This window comes from Elaeis guineensis, chromosome 9, assembly GCF_000442705.2.
Source record: "Elaeis guineensis isolate ETL-2024a chromosome 9, EG11, whole genome shotgun sequence".
NCBI classification, from domain to species: Eukaryota; Viridiplantae; Streptophyta; class Magnoliopsida; order Arecales; family Arecaceae; genus Elaeis; species Elaeis guineensis.
In genome coordinates, this window is record NC_026001.2 from 17,867,213 (window position 1) to 17,883,964 (window position 16,752).

At 33.5% G+C, this 16,752-nt stretch overlaps 2 protein-coding genes across 5 annotated transcripts in view; both read left to right on the plus strand.

Annotated features, from left to right (window-relative positions):
- The window catches only part of LOC105051392 (sister chromatid cohesion 1 protein 2), a 28,973-nt gene that overhangs the window by 6,908 nt on the left and 5,313 nt on the right, over positions 1 to 16,752 (plus strand). For all 4 annotated transcript variants that reach the window (XM_073243359.1, XM_073243360.1, XM_073243361.1 and 1 more), the window contains 5 exons: positions 777 to 913; positions 1,008 to 1,288; positions 1,412 to 1,448; positions 1,580 to 1,604; positions 1,704 to 1,836. In XM_073243359.1, the coding sequence (XP_073099460.1) occupies positions 777 to 913; positions 1,008 to 1,288; positions 1,412 to 1,448; positions 1,580 to 1,604; positions 1,704 to 1,836 (613 nt within the window). The remainder of the gene's footprint in view (positions 1 to 776; positions 914 to 1,007; positions 1,289 to 1,411; positions 1,449 to 1,579; positions 1,605 to 1,703; positions 1,837 to 16,752) is intronic.
- LOC140851567 (uncharacterized) lies at positions 3,791 to 9,217 on the plus strand. The gene is made up of 3 exons (XM_073243363.1): positions 3,791 to 5,650; positions 5,739 to 5,872; positions 5,954 to 9,217. Exons 1-3 carry the CDS (start codon positions 5,230 to 5,232, stop codon positions 6,029 to 6,031), a joined length of 633 nt encoding a protein of 210 aa, XP_073099464.1. The 5' UTR covers positions 3,791 to 5,229; the 3' UTR covers positions 6,032 to 9,217.

Sequence of the window (16,752 nt, forward strand, 5' to 3'; positions counted from 1 at the left end):
TCACCCACAATAATATAGACCTAGAATGAGAGCTAGAAGCAGGTATAGAAAGTTAAGCTATAGAAGCTGCCTAGGTTGAGCTCGTTGTCAAAATTATGGGAATTAGAGCTGTAATCTATCATTGATGGCAGTGAGAGCTAAGAAGGCATTATATTCTCATAGTTTTTGGAACTTCCAAGAGTCCAAAATCTCATAATTGTGACTAACACAAATATACCTAACATTGGGACTGCATTAAGCATTTTGGCACAGTTGTTGACACATTTAATGTTGAATTCCCAGCACTAAGATATATAATTAAGATCAATAGGTTCAGGCAAAGTTGTCATCATGGGCATTCCTGAATGACATTATATTTATTTTTTTTGCCTGTACACTTGAGCTGTCTCATTACTGAGTTAGTTCACTTAATATGGCTATACTACTCATATTTCATTATTAAATGTGTATCAACTATCGCACTTTACTGGTTTACACAATAACCATTAGTGCTTATGTCATATGTTTGGAATTAGCAAATTGATGCAAGTTATGATGTCTCCTCGGAAAAGATATACTAGTAATTTTGGGAACTGAAATCAGAGAAAACATCAGTAATTAGTATTGTCCTGACTCCTATGTCCATTATAATTATCTAATCTGTCATGAAATTTGTCTCTCCAATGCAGTGGTCTCTTCTTTTTTTTTTTTTCTAAATGCATGTGGATATTTGAAGAGCATTTTCTTTTCCTTTTTAAAAAGTTTGACATGGCTGAACCTATCCTAAACTCTCACAGGACTTTGAGGCAGGGAATACATGATGCTAGTAGTTTAATATGCAAGCGGAGGAAAGCACCTCACACATTTCTGGATGCCTGGAAGGCTGACATAATCCCCAATTTGCAGCAAACTTTTATGGATCCTCTGGTGCCCTGTAGGTTAACTTATATGTCCTTATTGATGAATGCGCATACAACATTCAAGTTACATTAATTATCTGTTCTGCTTATCATTTCGTGTCCTCTCAGGTACTTCTTCAGAGCTCAAAGCTCTCTTCCAGAACAAATCATCCAATTATTTATCAGCAGAGAAGACACTTGCAGACTATCACACTGAATCAGGGAAGGCACAAAATGGAATACCCAACAAATCTGCTGACAATGAAGAAACATGCCAGGAAAGAATCATTGAAACTCCAGCAACAGAAAGGTTTGCTGAGGAACCCAGAACTAGTAAATCATCTGAAATTGAAATCACCAAGCCATCTTCTTTGGAAACATCAGACACTGAATTGGATTTGATGGATAGGGTAAGTGAATTGTTTAGTATTATTCTTGGTCTCACCTATCATAGTTGGAGATCACTACTTCATTCCTGCTTTTTCAGATCATACCAATGTTGCTGAAGCTTTTGTTATTTTATATTTATACAGGAGCTTGGCTCTCATGAAGAAAGCAATATAGGTCCAGGTATTGCTATCGGGGTAGTAAAAGCAATTTAGTTTCGCCTTGCTACATATCCTTTTGCTTCTATTCAGCGAAAGGAATAGTAGCTTGAATTTAATCTACATCATTCTCATGCTTTCTTTTTTTTGTTGCAGATAACAGATGGTCAGTCCGAACTAGGTAAGATGGGAGTTTTCTTTTTCTTTTTCCCAGGTTGGACCCTTTAATTTTGCCTCCATGCTGAATTGTCTTTATACCAGTTACTTCCCTTTTTTCCAGGGCCGTGGCACAGTACCTTCGCAGTAAGTTGCTAGATATTAAAAATCGAGAACAAAAAGGATTCTTAAGTTTGGCTCGAATCCTAGAAGGGAAGACTAGAAGAAAATGTGCTAGATTCTTTTATGAAACTCTGGTATGTTTCTTATCCCTGTTATTATTGTAGTATCGATATCATCTAAATTATTAAAAAAAAAATGTCAAGTTACTCTCTTTTTTCCTTGACTCTATGATTTTATAGAATATTATCCTAAATGGATTAATTCAGAATTATTTACAAATTATTGAGGTACGAAAACTTTATACTCTAACCTAATGATGCTATTTGGTTGCTCTTAGGGTTATTTATGCTATTGCTTAGAGTTCTTGCCTCACATGCTTGTTTTTACATGAATATATTGACAAATATTTCATTAATTTTATATTCTAATTTTTTTATTATCTAAATATCTTTTTTTTTGGCTTTTAGAAAATCTTCGTATTTTTTCAAAGTCCGAATCTTGCTTGTAGCTGAGTTGCTCCCAAATGGAAAACTTGTGAGTTTAGTTATTATATTTTGTAGAAGTGGGAAAATTTTATCCAACCTAACCGACCAACTGGTCGACCACAAAAGAAAAAAAAAGGTCCACATGGTAGGTGCTTTGCCCCAAAACCATGTCCAAGCAAAGAACTGATCAATCTAGAACGGTTTTTGAGTAGGTTTGTAATTTCAGAAAATCAAGAACGGCAAAAATCAGGTCTGGTTCAATTCCAGGATGAGCAATAGCCTGAAGTTACAGGTGTTGATGAGACCTGGATCCAGATTCAGATATTATATATTTAAAAAACTTGATTTGAATTGGTTGTAAGCTGGTTTGACCGCATTTGAACCTGATTGCTGTGTAGAATGCAAAATAGTGACACTTATAATTCAGTCAACCTGGACGGCATCCAGTTTGACAATATGTTAGGCATAATATATACAATACAACAAAACAAGGTTTCATCCAGGGTTCGCCGTACCGGGCCGAACCGCCCGGTATGAGGCGTACCGAGCCAGACCGGTATATTACCGGTCCGGTTCGGACTTTTTTTTCGAAAAACTCTCCGAACTGCACCGAACCGCTCGGTTCGGTCCGGTTCGTGTCCCTACCGTCCAAAACCGGACGGTATGGATCGATTCGGTACCGGTTCGGCGTGAACCGAACCATGCCGACATCCCCACATGCAAAAAGTAAGGAGGGGGGGAGGGGTGGGGTCGGAGAGCTTTTAAATGATTGAGAGGTGTTAGAGTTCTCTGAGAAGTCTTAGAGAACTCCCGAAGCATATGAAGGTCTCAACGAAACCGTTGAGACCTCCGAAAAATTAGAAAAAAAAAAAACTCTGTCAAATTGTAGGAGTGGTTCGAGGAGAGGCTGATCTTTGGTCGGAGGTAAGATAATATGTTATTTTCTTAGTAAATATATTTTTTTTTGTTTTTGTTGTTAAAAATAGGATAAGAATGAGAAAGAATGAAAATAAAAGAAAATCATGCCAAAATCTTGTGATTTTGGTATGATTTAATTCTATGTGATAGATCTACACGATGACACTAAAATTATTAATTTTTGTTAATTATATATTTTTTAAAATATTTTTAAATATTTATTTATTTAAAAATTAAAAAAAAATAAATTTTAGGGAAAAAAATTAGAGTTTGGAAATCATGTTTAGAATGATTCAAGCTACTTAAATCTAATTTCAAATTTTTTTTTCAAATACTTGAAATAAAAAAATTATTTTTAAATTATTTAAATTAAAAAATTTAATTATAAAATAAAAAATATATAAAAATAATGTTATATTTTAGTTAATTTAAAAATATTATTTGAAGCATATAACATATTTATTTTGAATTTATAAGTTTTAAAATAATTATTAAAATTATATATAATTATTTTAATTATCATTAAACTATCGTGTTTTGTTATACTTGCATATATTTATAAGAAAAAAATTTAGAATATGACGTTCGTTCACTTTAATTAATCAGCTATTTTATAGTATATATTTATTTATATAAAAATTATTAAAAAATTAAAAAATAATGTTTAGAATGATTCAAAATAATTGAAATATTTGAATTTAACTTGAGATTTTTTTGAAATTTTTTTGTAAATATTTAAATAGTAAAAAATATTATAAAATAAAAAATATATGTAATTAGTGTTATATTACAGTTAATTCGAAATAATTAGTATTTTGTTATACCTGCAAAAATGAGTAAGAAAGATCCAAAACGTGACATCGGTTGGGATCATGGCGAGATGCTCTCGGCTCAGCATTATTGGAGATGCAAATGGTGCAACACAGAGTTTAAGGGAGGAGGGGTGACTAAGTTGAAGCAGCATCTGGCTGGTGGTTATCCCGATGTATTCATATGTCGGAAATGTCCGCAAGAGGTCCAACAATTGATGAAAAAGCACTTTCCTGATTCGAAAGCAGTGAAGGCAAGGACAAAGCAGAAAAAGATCGAAGTAGACCGTCGAGCTGCAGAGCCACCTTATCACTCTAGAGAGTCAGAGGAGACTTCTGCTCCAGATGATGAGGCATAGATTGAGGCGGCCATTCAGACGAGTTTGGTGGATCAGTACCAGCAGGAGGAGATGGTTCGGTACAGAGAGCGATTCGGACCATCATACTACGAATCAGGATCTGGATCAGCGACTGGTAGGGGAGAATTCGAGTTAAGGAGGACTACCTCAGTCAGAGAGCCTGGTGGTAAAGGGAGCAAACGCAGCATGTATTCTTTGTTGGGAGCTTTTGGCAATAGGAGGAGGTCCTCCAGAGATATTCCAGCAAGAGCCAGCATTCAGGATTTGGATCCACATGCTCTGTCCAGCAAGGATTCAAAGCAGCAGAGAATTGACAGTATGCTGAAAAAAGATAAGAAAGATATGTGGCGAGCTATTGGATCATGGTTTCATTTCAGCCATATTCCAGCAAATGCAGCAGCCAATCCTTACTACCGATCTGCTATTTCAGTCATAGAGGCTGTCGTTCAGGATGTAGATCCTCCAAGACCTAAGGACATTTATGGTCAGCTTCTTGACAGCAACAAGGAGGATCTGCAGAGATGGATTGCTTCTTACAAAAATAAATGGCCTACATACGGTCTGACAGTGATGTGTGATAGTTGGACAGGTCCTACTAGACGGAGCATCATTAATTTTTTGACATACTGTGATGAAAAAATATTTTTTCATAAATCAATTGATGCTTCAGATAAGATACACGATGCCACATATATCTTTGGTCTGATGGAGAAGGTGATTGATTCAGTGGGTGAACAGCATATCGTGTAGGTCATCACAGATAACGGACTACAATATAAGGCTGTCGGAGAGTTGCTAATGGAGCAGCGACCGTAGATATACTGGACCCATGTGCTGCACATTGCATTGATCTTATATTGATAGATATCGGAAAGATTCGCAGGGTGCAGCAGGTAGTGGAGATTGCCCAAACCATTACTAGATTCATCTACAATCACACATGGGTTCTTTCATTGATGCAGACGTATACTGGGAGGAAGATTTTTCGATCGGGTATCACATGGTTTGCTACCAACTACATAGCACTTGATAGTCTTCTTCAGAAGAAAACAGCCCTACGTCAGATGTTTGTCAGTGCCGAGTGGCAGGAGAGTAGATATGCGAGGGCCGGCACTGATGGAAGTCATGTGGAGAACTTAATGACAAGTCAGTCATTTGGGCAGCAGGCTGAGAAGGTAGTGAAGGCTATCAAGCCTTTATATGAGATGCTTCGTGCCGTGAACAGCGAGAGATACTCCCAGATGGGTTTCCTATATTACATGATAGAGAGGGCAAAGAAACAGATCAGTGAGAATGATCCCAAGCATGCTCAAGAATTCATTAACATTATTGAGCGCCGTTGGGACTATCAGATGGGTAGAGATTTGCATCTAGCTGGTAAGTTTGGATTCAAGAATGTTTTAAAATATTTTTTCGAAGTATGAAAATAAAATTGTGCTTAATCAGTCTTGAAATTTATCTGCAGCTTATTACTTGAATTCGAGATTTCAGTATACTATTTCGGAGATAGATATGGATAGCGAGCTTCTTGCTGCTCTTCGCAATGTCATATATAAGATGGTGTTCGATCCAGAAATCGCGTTGTTGTGTCTGCAAGAGGTATGCTAATTTAAAATAGATGTAATTATTTAATTGAATTGATTTGATATATTTATAAATAATAAATATATTTTGTTTCAGACGAAACAGTTTAGAGAGGGATCAGACAGTTTTGGAATTCCATCAGCTGTCAAGCAAAAAGCAGATGAATCCAGATAAATTACATATCGATAATGAGCAATATAGATTGATATGTAATTTTGCTTAATAATATCATCAAATTTGATATGTAATTTTGCTTTTGTAGCTGAATGGTGGATTCATTTTGGAACGTCAGCAGAAAATTTGAGACATATGGCTGTCCGTATTCTTTCTCAGACGGTCTCTGCTAGTGGCTGTGAACGTAATTGGTCCACTTTCGTCTTTATCCACAGCAAACAGAAAAATCGTCTGACACAAAACTGCCTCGACGATCTTGTATACGTTCACTACAATCTGAGATTGAGGCTAAAATGTATTCAGGAGGAAGTTTAGTTGAAGTACACTGATCCGACACTGGATGATTATGCCGACGAGGATGATGATCCGATCATCGGATGGCTTGCAGATCAGCAGCAAGAGCCAGAGCTTGATGAGTCAGGATTTTCTCCACGACCAGCAGTGTGGTGGCGAGGGAGATCAGGGTGGATCCAGGGCAATGGACAGAAAAAAATATTCCACATAGGGTTCCAGCTGATCAGCCACAGTCTGAGGAGACACAAGGGACTCATTTATCACATGACTCGCTATCCGATATATCTTCTCAGAGATTCGAGCGAGAGATGTATAGACGATCCTTCCGACAGCCAGCAAGAAGGCATCCATCCTCCCAATCACAGGAAACTCAGTCACAGAGGGGCACAAGGGGGAAAGGAAAAGACAGTTGTACGTGCACCACTCTCGAGAGTACAGGAGCTATCTGGTTCAGATACAGACATCAGGGAGAGTGATGATGATACTGGTAGTAGTAGCCATGGATCTGATGATCAGGGAGGAACTGGAGGATATGAGACCACCGTTTATGAGACAGCCACAGGGTGATATTCGATTCACCGGTGAGTCTCAATTTACGCATGTCACACAAGATAGGGATCATGATGAACGAGTCGGTAGAGATCGTGGGGAGCCAATTTCATATAGACGACGGGCTCCTAGAGGTCGTCCAGCACATGATGCAACTGCGGACGATCTTGCACGTGGAGTAGGGTCCATGGATGTATCTGGATCATCCTCGCATTATGGATCCTATTATCCACAGTCACCTTATGATCCATATGCATATGGTGCATCCAAGGCATCATCTTCTAGTGGTTACTACCCTATGCAGCCTGGAGCATCTTACGGATCAGATTTTTCTACTGGCATATTTGGATGGGCTCCTCCACAATTATACCATCATCTCGAGGATACTTCTCAGAGTCAGAATTTTAGCGAGAGGTCTGAGATGTCTTACAATCCAGAGAGGATGCCTTATGAGATGATGAATATTCGAGAGTACGGTGCAGCTTGGCTAGAGGGTTGGACTGATATCCCTTCAGACTATGTTGATGATCCAGACATCTACGAGCGTCATAGACACTCGACAAGAAATTAAATGCAGAGTATATCTTAAGGTTCGTATATCAGTTATTGCGCTTTGTACTTAAATATTTAGATACATTTTAATGCGTATTTTATATATTTTTTCTTTAGTTTTAAAATGAAATAGTTGAAATATAATGTAAATAAATATATGTTTGAAATTTTGGATCAAGATCTTTGTACCGCAACTTAACTCCAAATTGAACCCAAATATATCAATAATATGCAATATAATGCCATATTGAGGTTGTATTTATCAATTATTAACTTCAAAAATTCAAAAAAAAAATTAAAAATCGAAAAAAATATTGGCTACCGGTATCGGACCGGTATGCCTAGGCGTATCGTGTGTCGGTACGGTACCGGTACCGTACCATACCGGTTCGGCGCCGGCACGCCGTCCGGTACCGGTACAGCGAACCTTGATTTCATCTGATTACTTCGCAACATTCCACAGTTAGTGAATATTCTATTAGCATCTGAAGTTCTGAACTTTAAACACTACAAATCATCAGAGTAAAGCTCAAAACTTGCAATATTTCATTTAGATAACATGTGACTTGAATACTTGATACTCAACAGGTAGCATTAAAATTTGCTAAAGTACGGCTTTAAAATATGTAGCATTTCACTGAATACTTGATAGTTTGATTATAAAGGATCTAAAAAAATTGTTACCATAGTATATTCACTTAAACAACTCAACAAATCATTTCCCAAATTCCATCAATAATCACATTCAAGTTTCATCTTGCTATTCCTGTCAAATTGTCACTCAGATTTTATTTATATTAATCATATACATGTTATAGACATACAAAACAAAGTTTAGATATTGAATGCTGCAAACCCCCGAGGACTAAAGAAATCTAAGTGCGAAAGCCAAGCATGCCTTTAGGCCAAAAGAAAAGGTGATATTCTTCTGTTTTCCAACCAAAATCCCTCCAATCTTCCAAGTCAAATTGCACCGAAAGCCCACCTATCATGTGCTAGAACAAACAACTGTTTTTCTTTTTGCCAGAACTTTATAAATCTATACTATTAACTAGAAACTAACTAGTATGACAGCCAGAATATTTATGTCATAGTACCTCTCCTTCAATCAATTTCCATTTAAATCAATCTCTACTTCCTCAGAGGCATGAGAAGAATTCCAGCAGAAATATCCAAATAGAAGAACTTCTTAAGACAGCCATCTCTGTCCATTTATTTATTTATTTTTTTGGTTGTAAATGTGGTCATTCCAACATATCAACACTGGAATTTTATGCAACTTTAATAGCACCAAAGTTGATCAAGTTTAAATCCAAATAACTGATTACAGGTGCATATCAAAGCCTGAAAAAATCCATGGTAAGACAATTATAATATGCTTAAGCCCCCTACCCCCACAACTAAAAGCTGGGATGAGCTGCCACAGCTTAAAGCTGCAGAAATATGAATGATCAAAATGTCAATTTCATGAAGTTGTGGGTGCATATCTCAGTCATAAGATAGCTGCAAGATTCTTTACACTACGAAAAAAAGATTTTTTTGCGGCAAAAAAATTTATCACAAAAAATTCATTTTTTGTTGCTAAAATCTTTTGCGATAAAAAAAAATTCGTTGCAAAATTGTTGCTAAAGCCCGTCGCAATAAGTCATGGCTAACTTTTTGCGACAAAACTTGTTTTGTCGCAAAAAATATACTTTTAGCAACAAAATAGCATTTTGTCACAAAAAAATCTCATCTAGCGACAAATATTTTGTCACAAAAAAGTATAAAATTTTATCATAAAAAGTATGTTCGTCGCTAAAAATAGTAAGATTTTATTCTATATGCATTATTAAGTGACAATAATTTTTTGTCACTAAAAGTATAAATTTTATGCAACAAAATAGTTTTGTCACTACAAATTGAATATTGCAACAACATGTTTTTGTCACAATAGAATTTTTTAGTGAAATAGGATGCACACTTTAAGCAACAAAATATCTTATCACCAAAAAAATAGTTTTAATGACAAAATATTTTGTCACAAAAAATTAATCTGCAATTTAGAAACAATTTATAGCGACAAAATTTATTGTCACAAAAAGTTAATATGCTAGTAAAATATTTTTTAGTGATAATTTATCGTCACAAAAAGTTAACCTGTCATTAAAAAATAAATTTTAGTAACAAAATTTATTGTTATAAAAAGTTAACCTGCCATTAACGACAAAATTTATTGTCATAAAAAAATTAACCTGCTATTTTTTTCAAATAAGAAAAAAATATATATTAAAATTCAAATTAATTAATCTTTTCATAATAATTCAAATATTCTTCAAATACATAGTCATATAAAGATTTCAACATGTTCCTCCATACATCATCTTCATAACAAAAGTTCACAAACAAAATTATAGGTATCATACAACTCCCACAAAATTATAAAATACCCAAGTCTTAATTAACAACCACAAAGCCATAAATAAAGCTTCCAAAAAGCTCCAATGTAAGTCAAATTCCTTCTTAACCACAAGAGCCATCAAACTTCCACAAAGCTCCCATGCAAGTCATTCCCTTCTTAATAACCTACAATATGAAAAATAAATAAATCCAAAAAATTAGAACAACATAAGCATATATGCAAAATTAGAAAATCTTTAAGCATGCATACTAGATATTTTGTGTTAATTTGTATGAAATTATTGCAAATATTAAATAACCACAATTAGGGAATAAAACAACCACCACCATAACCACTACCACCATAATCATTCTATAACTATCCAAGCAAACATAAGTAATGCAATATATAATCATGCTAATACATCTAGCTATTTAAAAATACAATAATGACAACCACTATACTACTATCATTACCATCATATCCATTTTATCATTATCTAAATAACCACAAGTACTACAACATATAGCGATGCCAATATATCTATCTATTCAAAAATATTGATAAATGACAACCACCATCATAACCACTACTACCATAATCATTCCATAACCAAACAAGTAACTACAAGTAATACAATATGACACATCCATATCCATATTAATACATCTATCTATTCAAAAATATAATAATGACAACCACCACAACCACTACCATCATAACTATTTTACGACTATCCAACCCTCACCATAACAATCACATGAACTTTTAATTTTCAAATTGCCATCACAAACAATCAACAATTATAATAATCAAATTATTATAGCTAAAAGATAGTAATATATATCCAAAACAACCATTCCATATCCATATTAATACATCTATCTATTCAAAAATACAATAATAACAACCACCATATCCACTACCATCATAATCATTTTATAACTATCCAACCACCACTATAACAATCATATGAACTTTTAATTTTCAAATCACTATCATAAACAATCAACAATTATAATAATCAAATTATTATAGCTTAAAGATAGTAAATAGGTGACTTTACCGTCAGAAAAGTAGACTACTAAGCCCGATCGTGCCGCATCTCTCTCATGAATTGTTGGAATTCCTTCATTTTATTTTCATAAGTCTTCATTTTTTTCTTCATGTGGCAATCTTCTCATTGACTTCAACAATCTTCTCGTTGGCTTTTTCTAGTTGAGACTCAATAGTAGCAAATCGGTCCTTAAGCTCATTATCATGTGAGCTTGATATGTAGAACGAATTTAAACTTCCAACTTTAATGCCATGTCCCATTCCTCTCAAATATCTTGACTTTTTGACAAGCACATTAACCAAAATCTGATTTTCTAACCTTTGATCTATACCTTCGAAGGTTATTGTCTTAATTCAGTCATTTCGTCCTACGAAGTTTTCAAAGATAATTTAGACCTCACGATAATTTTTTTCATAGATAAAAAATATAAAAAGAGTACAATTATACTTATAAATTTTGATTGAGCAATTTCATTAACGAATTCTTGACCATCCTTCTTTATGTGTGTATCCTTGAAGATATCAACCACATTTGGATTTTCTTTGTAAAGTTAGAATAAAAAAATAATTCATTAATTTTAATGTATATTAAATATTTTAGAAGTATAAAAATACTAAAAATATTATATTATCATTTCTTGAAGTCGATTAAGAAAAGTTCTGGTACCCGAAATATGACTATATGGGAGTTGCGAATGATTACTTGAGCTTATTTGTGATCGCTTCTGCAATAATAAATAAAAAATTAAATAAAAATATAAAAAATATATAAATATATTTTATCTTATGAGTTACTATCTTAAAGTCATCATCCTCTATCGGATCATACACGGAAACCCAATCTTCCAATCCAACTTCTGGGCGTGGAGATTTTTCTCGTGGATTTGTCTTTTTCCATTAGCTTATATTTTTTGTTGAGTATGTTTTTCCAACGTCTATAATGAGTTTGAAATATTTTGTAAACACATTCCTTCACATGTACAGCCGGCCAATCCACAATTTCACACCATCTCTGAAATAATTAATAATAATATCACTTAAATAATTTTTTATATATTAATAATAAAACTAAGTGAAAAATGAACGTAACTAATAGAAAAATTATAATAACCTCCAAGCATGGATAATAAGTTTCCTTTTGTTCCTCTGGGATTTCTTTCTATCTTCCTACACCATGAAGAAGTGCACATGTCTTAACATTAAATCCAACTCTTGTAAAGTCAACATCATTCTCCAATAATTTACATTCTCCTTCACCAAATTTAATCCTCATCTTATGCCGAAGCTGTAAAGTTAAACCAAAAATTATCTTTTAAAATTCAAATAGTGAAGAATATACAAATAATTCATGTACTAATATAGTAATGAAGGATATAAGTGACAATCTTACTGACTTTCTTATCCAATACTATGCATCGTGATGTGCCACAATCTCTTCTAGGTAAGGAAGAACCTAGAAATACAAATATAGTCAATATCAAGCATGCATATAATTATTATACAAGTATAAAATTATATTTACAAACTATAGTATTTTAAATAGATAGAATCATTCATTTACATATATACATATATATATATATATATATATATATATATATATATATATATATATATATATATATATATATATATATATATATATATATATATATATATATATATATATGTACTCACTTTCACTACTCCTTAAAGTAGGAGGACTGAGATCTCTTTTAGAAGTTTTGTAACTGGGGAAGTCTCATTACTATTTGGTAATGTAGGCATAGTGGATGCTGGAGCTGAAGTAGGCATCATAATATCTTCTTCTCGACCTATTATATCAGCATTTGATGAAGATAAACTCTTTGGTCGCTTGTATTAGCCTCTTTTAGATCTTGCCATAGATCTATAAAGAAGCTAAAAAGATAAACAAATTAAACAAACAATCATACTCAATGGTTGCAAAAAATATTATGCACTTAAACTTTGAATACATCACAACTATATAAAGACAAAGGACAAAAGATCATGAAGACAAAATTTCTTTCATAAATTACTTTCAGTAATGCAATATACAATAGCCATCAAGAAATATTTATACTATTTATCAAGATCATTATCAATGCTTTCATCCATTTCATATTATCTTCCTCTTCAGTTATATCATCTCCATCAATGTCCTCATCATCGCTGCCATCTCCTCCATTGTCATCTTCGTATTTTTGAACATTAGTTGGTGTAGGTCCTCCAATATCATCATCAAATTCGTTAGGATCTATATAATCTCTATTTAATGTATCAAGAGACTCATCACCACTTTCAATAATTGAAACTATCCCATTTGATTGAAATTGCTATACTGCTTCATCATCAATCCCATCTTCTACATCTATCAATTCTAACTCGGAAAGATCCCATAAATGTCGATGTTGCACCCATTGTACGAGTTGCCAATTACAGTCTAACTTTGTGTCATTGATGTAAAAAACTTGTTGAACTTGATCAGATAATACAAAAGGATAATCCTTATACCATCGTGACCTCACATCAATGCTAATGAATTGTCCATCATCTTATACTGTTCGATTGCTTCCCGTGTTAAACCATTCGCACTAAAATAGCACCACTATATACTCTTTAAGGAATGTAAGTTGAACAATTCTCTTCAAAAAATCAAAAAACTCAACTATCTTCTCTTCATGTTCTCCTATAAGTAATCCACTGTTTTGAGTTCTACAAAGATTGTCACGATCTTTTATGTGAAATCGAACTTCTTTCACAATACAGAGTAACATCTTGTGTTAGATTTATGGGGACCATTTGCTAACATCCATAATTCATTTGTGGCTTCTTTACATTTTTAATAATGTAATTGATTCATCTACATAATAAATACAAAAATCAAATTATAAATATTATAAGTTCCTTGCTAAGAGTATTAAATTGTCTTATTTGAAAATGAACAACTTACATGCCCTTTAAACCAATTAGGAAATTGCTTCTGTTGTCTCTTACTAATGTTGAGATGGCTCACCTTCAATAGTTTTTGCCTGTGCATCCTATATATTATAAATTATTTTAGTAAATATTTAATTAACAATACTAAAATATTTAATAAAATAAATAAAAATAATATTTAAAAATTTTTTTACTCCAAATATTTTGTGATTTCATCATAATTTCTTAAGATATACCATTGAGTTATATCCAATTCCTTTTCAGATATGTCAGGTTCGGACCTAATATGTCCCAAAGGACGAGCCACTAAAGAAAACACTCCAAGCCCTCTAGACTGTTAGTTTTGGCTTCCATCATAGTTTCTTTCTGGTTGATTGAACTTGGTTTCATCATCCTTAAAATACATTGATAAGAATGTCATGCATTCATTCATAATATATCTTTCTGCGATTGAACCTTCAAAATGAGCTCTGTTACCAATCACATCTTTGAGAGAACCGAGATGCCTTAATTAAATAAATAATAAAAGTTAATTGAGTTTTTAATTATTTCAGAATACTTAAATTAAAACTGGTGGAAATTATAAGTTAATTACCTTTCAAAAGAAAACATCCATCGTAAGCCTACTGGTCCAGCAATCTTCACTTGCTTGGGCAAGTGAACAGCTAAGTGTACCATAACATCAAAAAAGATAGAAGAAAATATTCTCTTTAACTTACACAAAATTACATATATGTTTCTCTCCAATCTTTCTACATCCTCTATTTTCAAGGTCTTCGAGCAGAGTTCCTTAAAAAAATCATCTAGCTCAAACAATGCTTGACTAACTTATTTACGTAAATAGCCACGAACTCCAGCTGGAAGAAGCCTCTTTAAAAGAATATGACAATCGTGTGTCTTCAAGCCTGTCAACTTATCATCTTTAACACATCTTGATATATTTGAAGCAAATCCATTAGAAAACTTAATGGAATTCAAGAATTCTAGAAAAGCTTTCCTCTCACTTCGAGATAATATGTAACAGGCAGGTGGCTTTTTCAATTTGTTGTTCTCTTTTTGCATCCACAACTCTTTTCTTATTTTCATATCCCGTAAATCTTCACGATCATTCTCTATTTCTTTTGTTTTTCCTACAATGTTTAACAATGTTCCAAGTACATTATCACATATGTTCTTTTCTATGTACATTACATCAAGAATATATCTAATTTTGAGTTTTTGCCGATATGGCAACTCAAAAAAATACTCTTCTTAACCCAATTTCCTTCACCACTACCATGCTTTCTTTTTCTCTTACTTGGATGTTTTCCAAATTTGTCAAAGATATCCTCCTAGTGCTCTAACCATTGCAACACTTATTCTCTTGATAATTCTGAGGGTTCTAAACGGTGGTCCACTTTTTTATTAAATGTTGCTTTATTATTACGCCAAGGGTGTTCTTGAGGCAAATAACAACGATGGCCCATGTAGCCTATCTTACCTCTTAACTTTTATGAATCAATCATATCAAGGCATACGAGACAAGCATTGTAGCCTTGAGTGATCCATCCAGATAAATAACCATAAGCTGGAAAATCACTTATAGTCCACAAAACTATTGCATGCATTTGAAATCTTTTACCACTATAAGAATCATAAGTTTCCACACCATCCCATAATTGCTTCAACTCATCTATCAAGGGCCTCATATAAACATCTATATCCTTTCTAGGAGAACGTGGGCCAGGAATCAACAATGACATGAAATAAAATGGCTCTTTTTTGAACACATAAGGTGGTAAATTGTAAGGCACAAGAAAAACTAGCCACATGCTATAAGAGTTGCTCATATGATCGAATGGATTGAATCTATCACTAGCAAAAGCAAGCCTCACATTACAGAAATCTGCTGCAAATTGAGGATATTGCTTATCAAGCTCCTTTCATGCAGGAGTGTCGGCTAGATGCCTCATGATACCAACTTCTTCAACGTGCTTTTCACTATGCCATTTTATATATGAAGCCGTCTTACTAAACATGAAGAGCCTTTGCAATCTTGGTTTTTATGGAAAATACCGCAATATTTTGTAAGGAATCTGGTACCCTTGCCATCATCAAACTTTCATCTTGGTTCCTTACAAATTGGACAGTATTTCTCTGTTTCATAATTCTTCCAAACGAGCACACAATCAACTTGCATGCCTCAATAGACTCATAACCCAACCCTATACTAGATAGAAATTTTCTAGGCCTATAATAGGATGAGGAAAATGATGCACCTTTCGGTAGCAACTCCTTTAAAAAATTGAGCAACATATCGAAGGACTTATTGGTCCATTTATTGAGAACCTTTATGTGGAGCATCTTAACAATAAAAGACAACAATGAATACTTGGACCCTAGGTATAGCTCATGTTGTGCATCTTTAATTAATTTATCAAGAGATGAAAATTCAGCCTGTGGTCCATTAGTTGTGTCATCAAATTATTGTGCTTCCCTCATTTCTCCTAACAACTCATATAAATCATCTATCAAGTCTTTATTAAATTCAATACTGTTCATCATTTCATCATCAATATTGTTGTCACTATCATGTATCAGTATTCTTTATCCATACAAAGTCCAATCTCTATAAGTCAGTGAAAATCCTCGCAAATGTTAGTCACATTTCACTTGACTAAAGATCTTATATATCCCATTATTGCAATTATGATAAGGACAAAAAATCATATTATCTGGATGCCTCACATTTTCTTTCGCAAACTTAAGAAAGAATTCAACACCTTTTTTATATCTATTACTAAAGAAATTATTATCATCAATCCAACTCTTGTCCATATCCTATAAAAAAAATTACATAATAAGTTTCTTTTAGAGTATAACTAAGAATTTCAATATCATATTTTCATAAAAGAAAAAAATTAAATACTAGCACAGGAAAAGACATAAGAACCCGCCATAACTCACGACA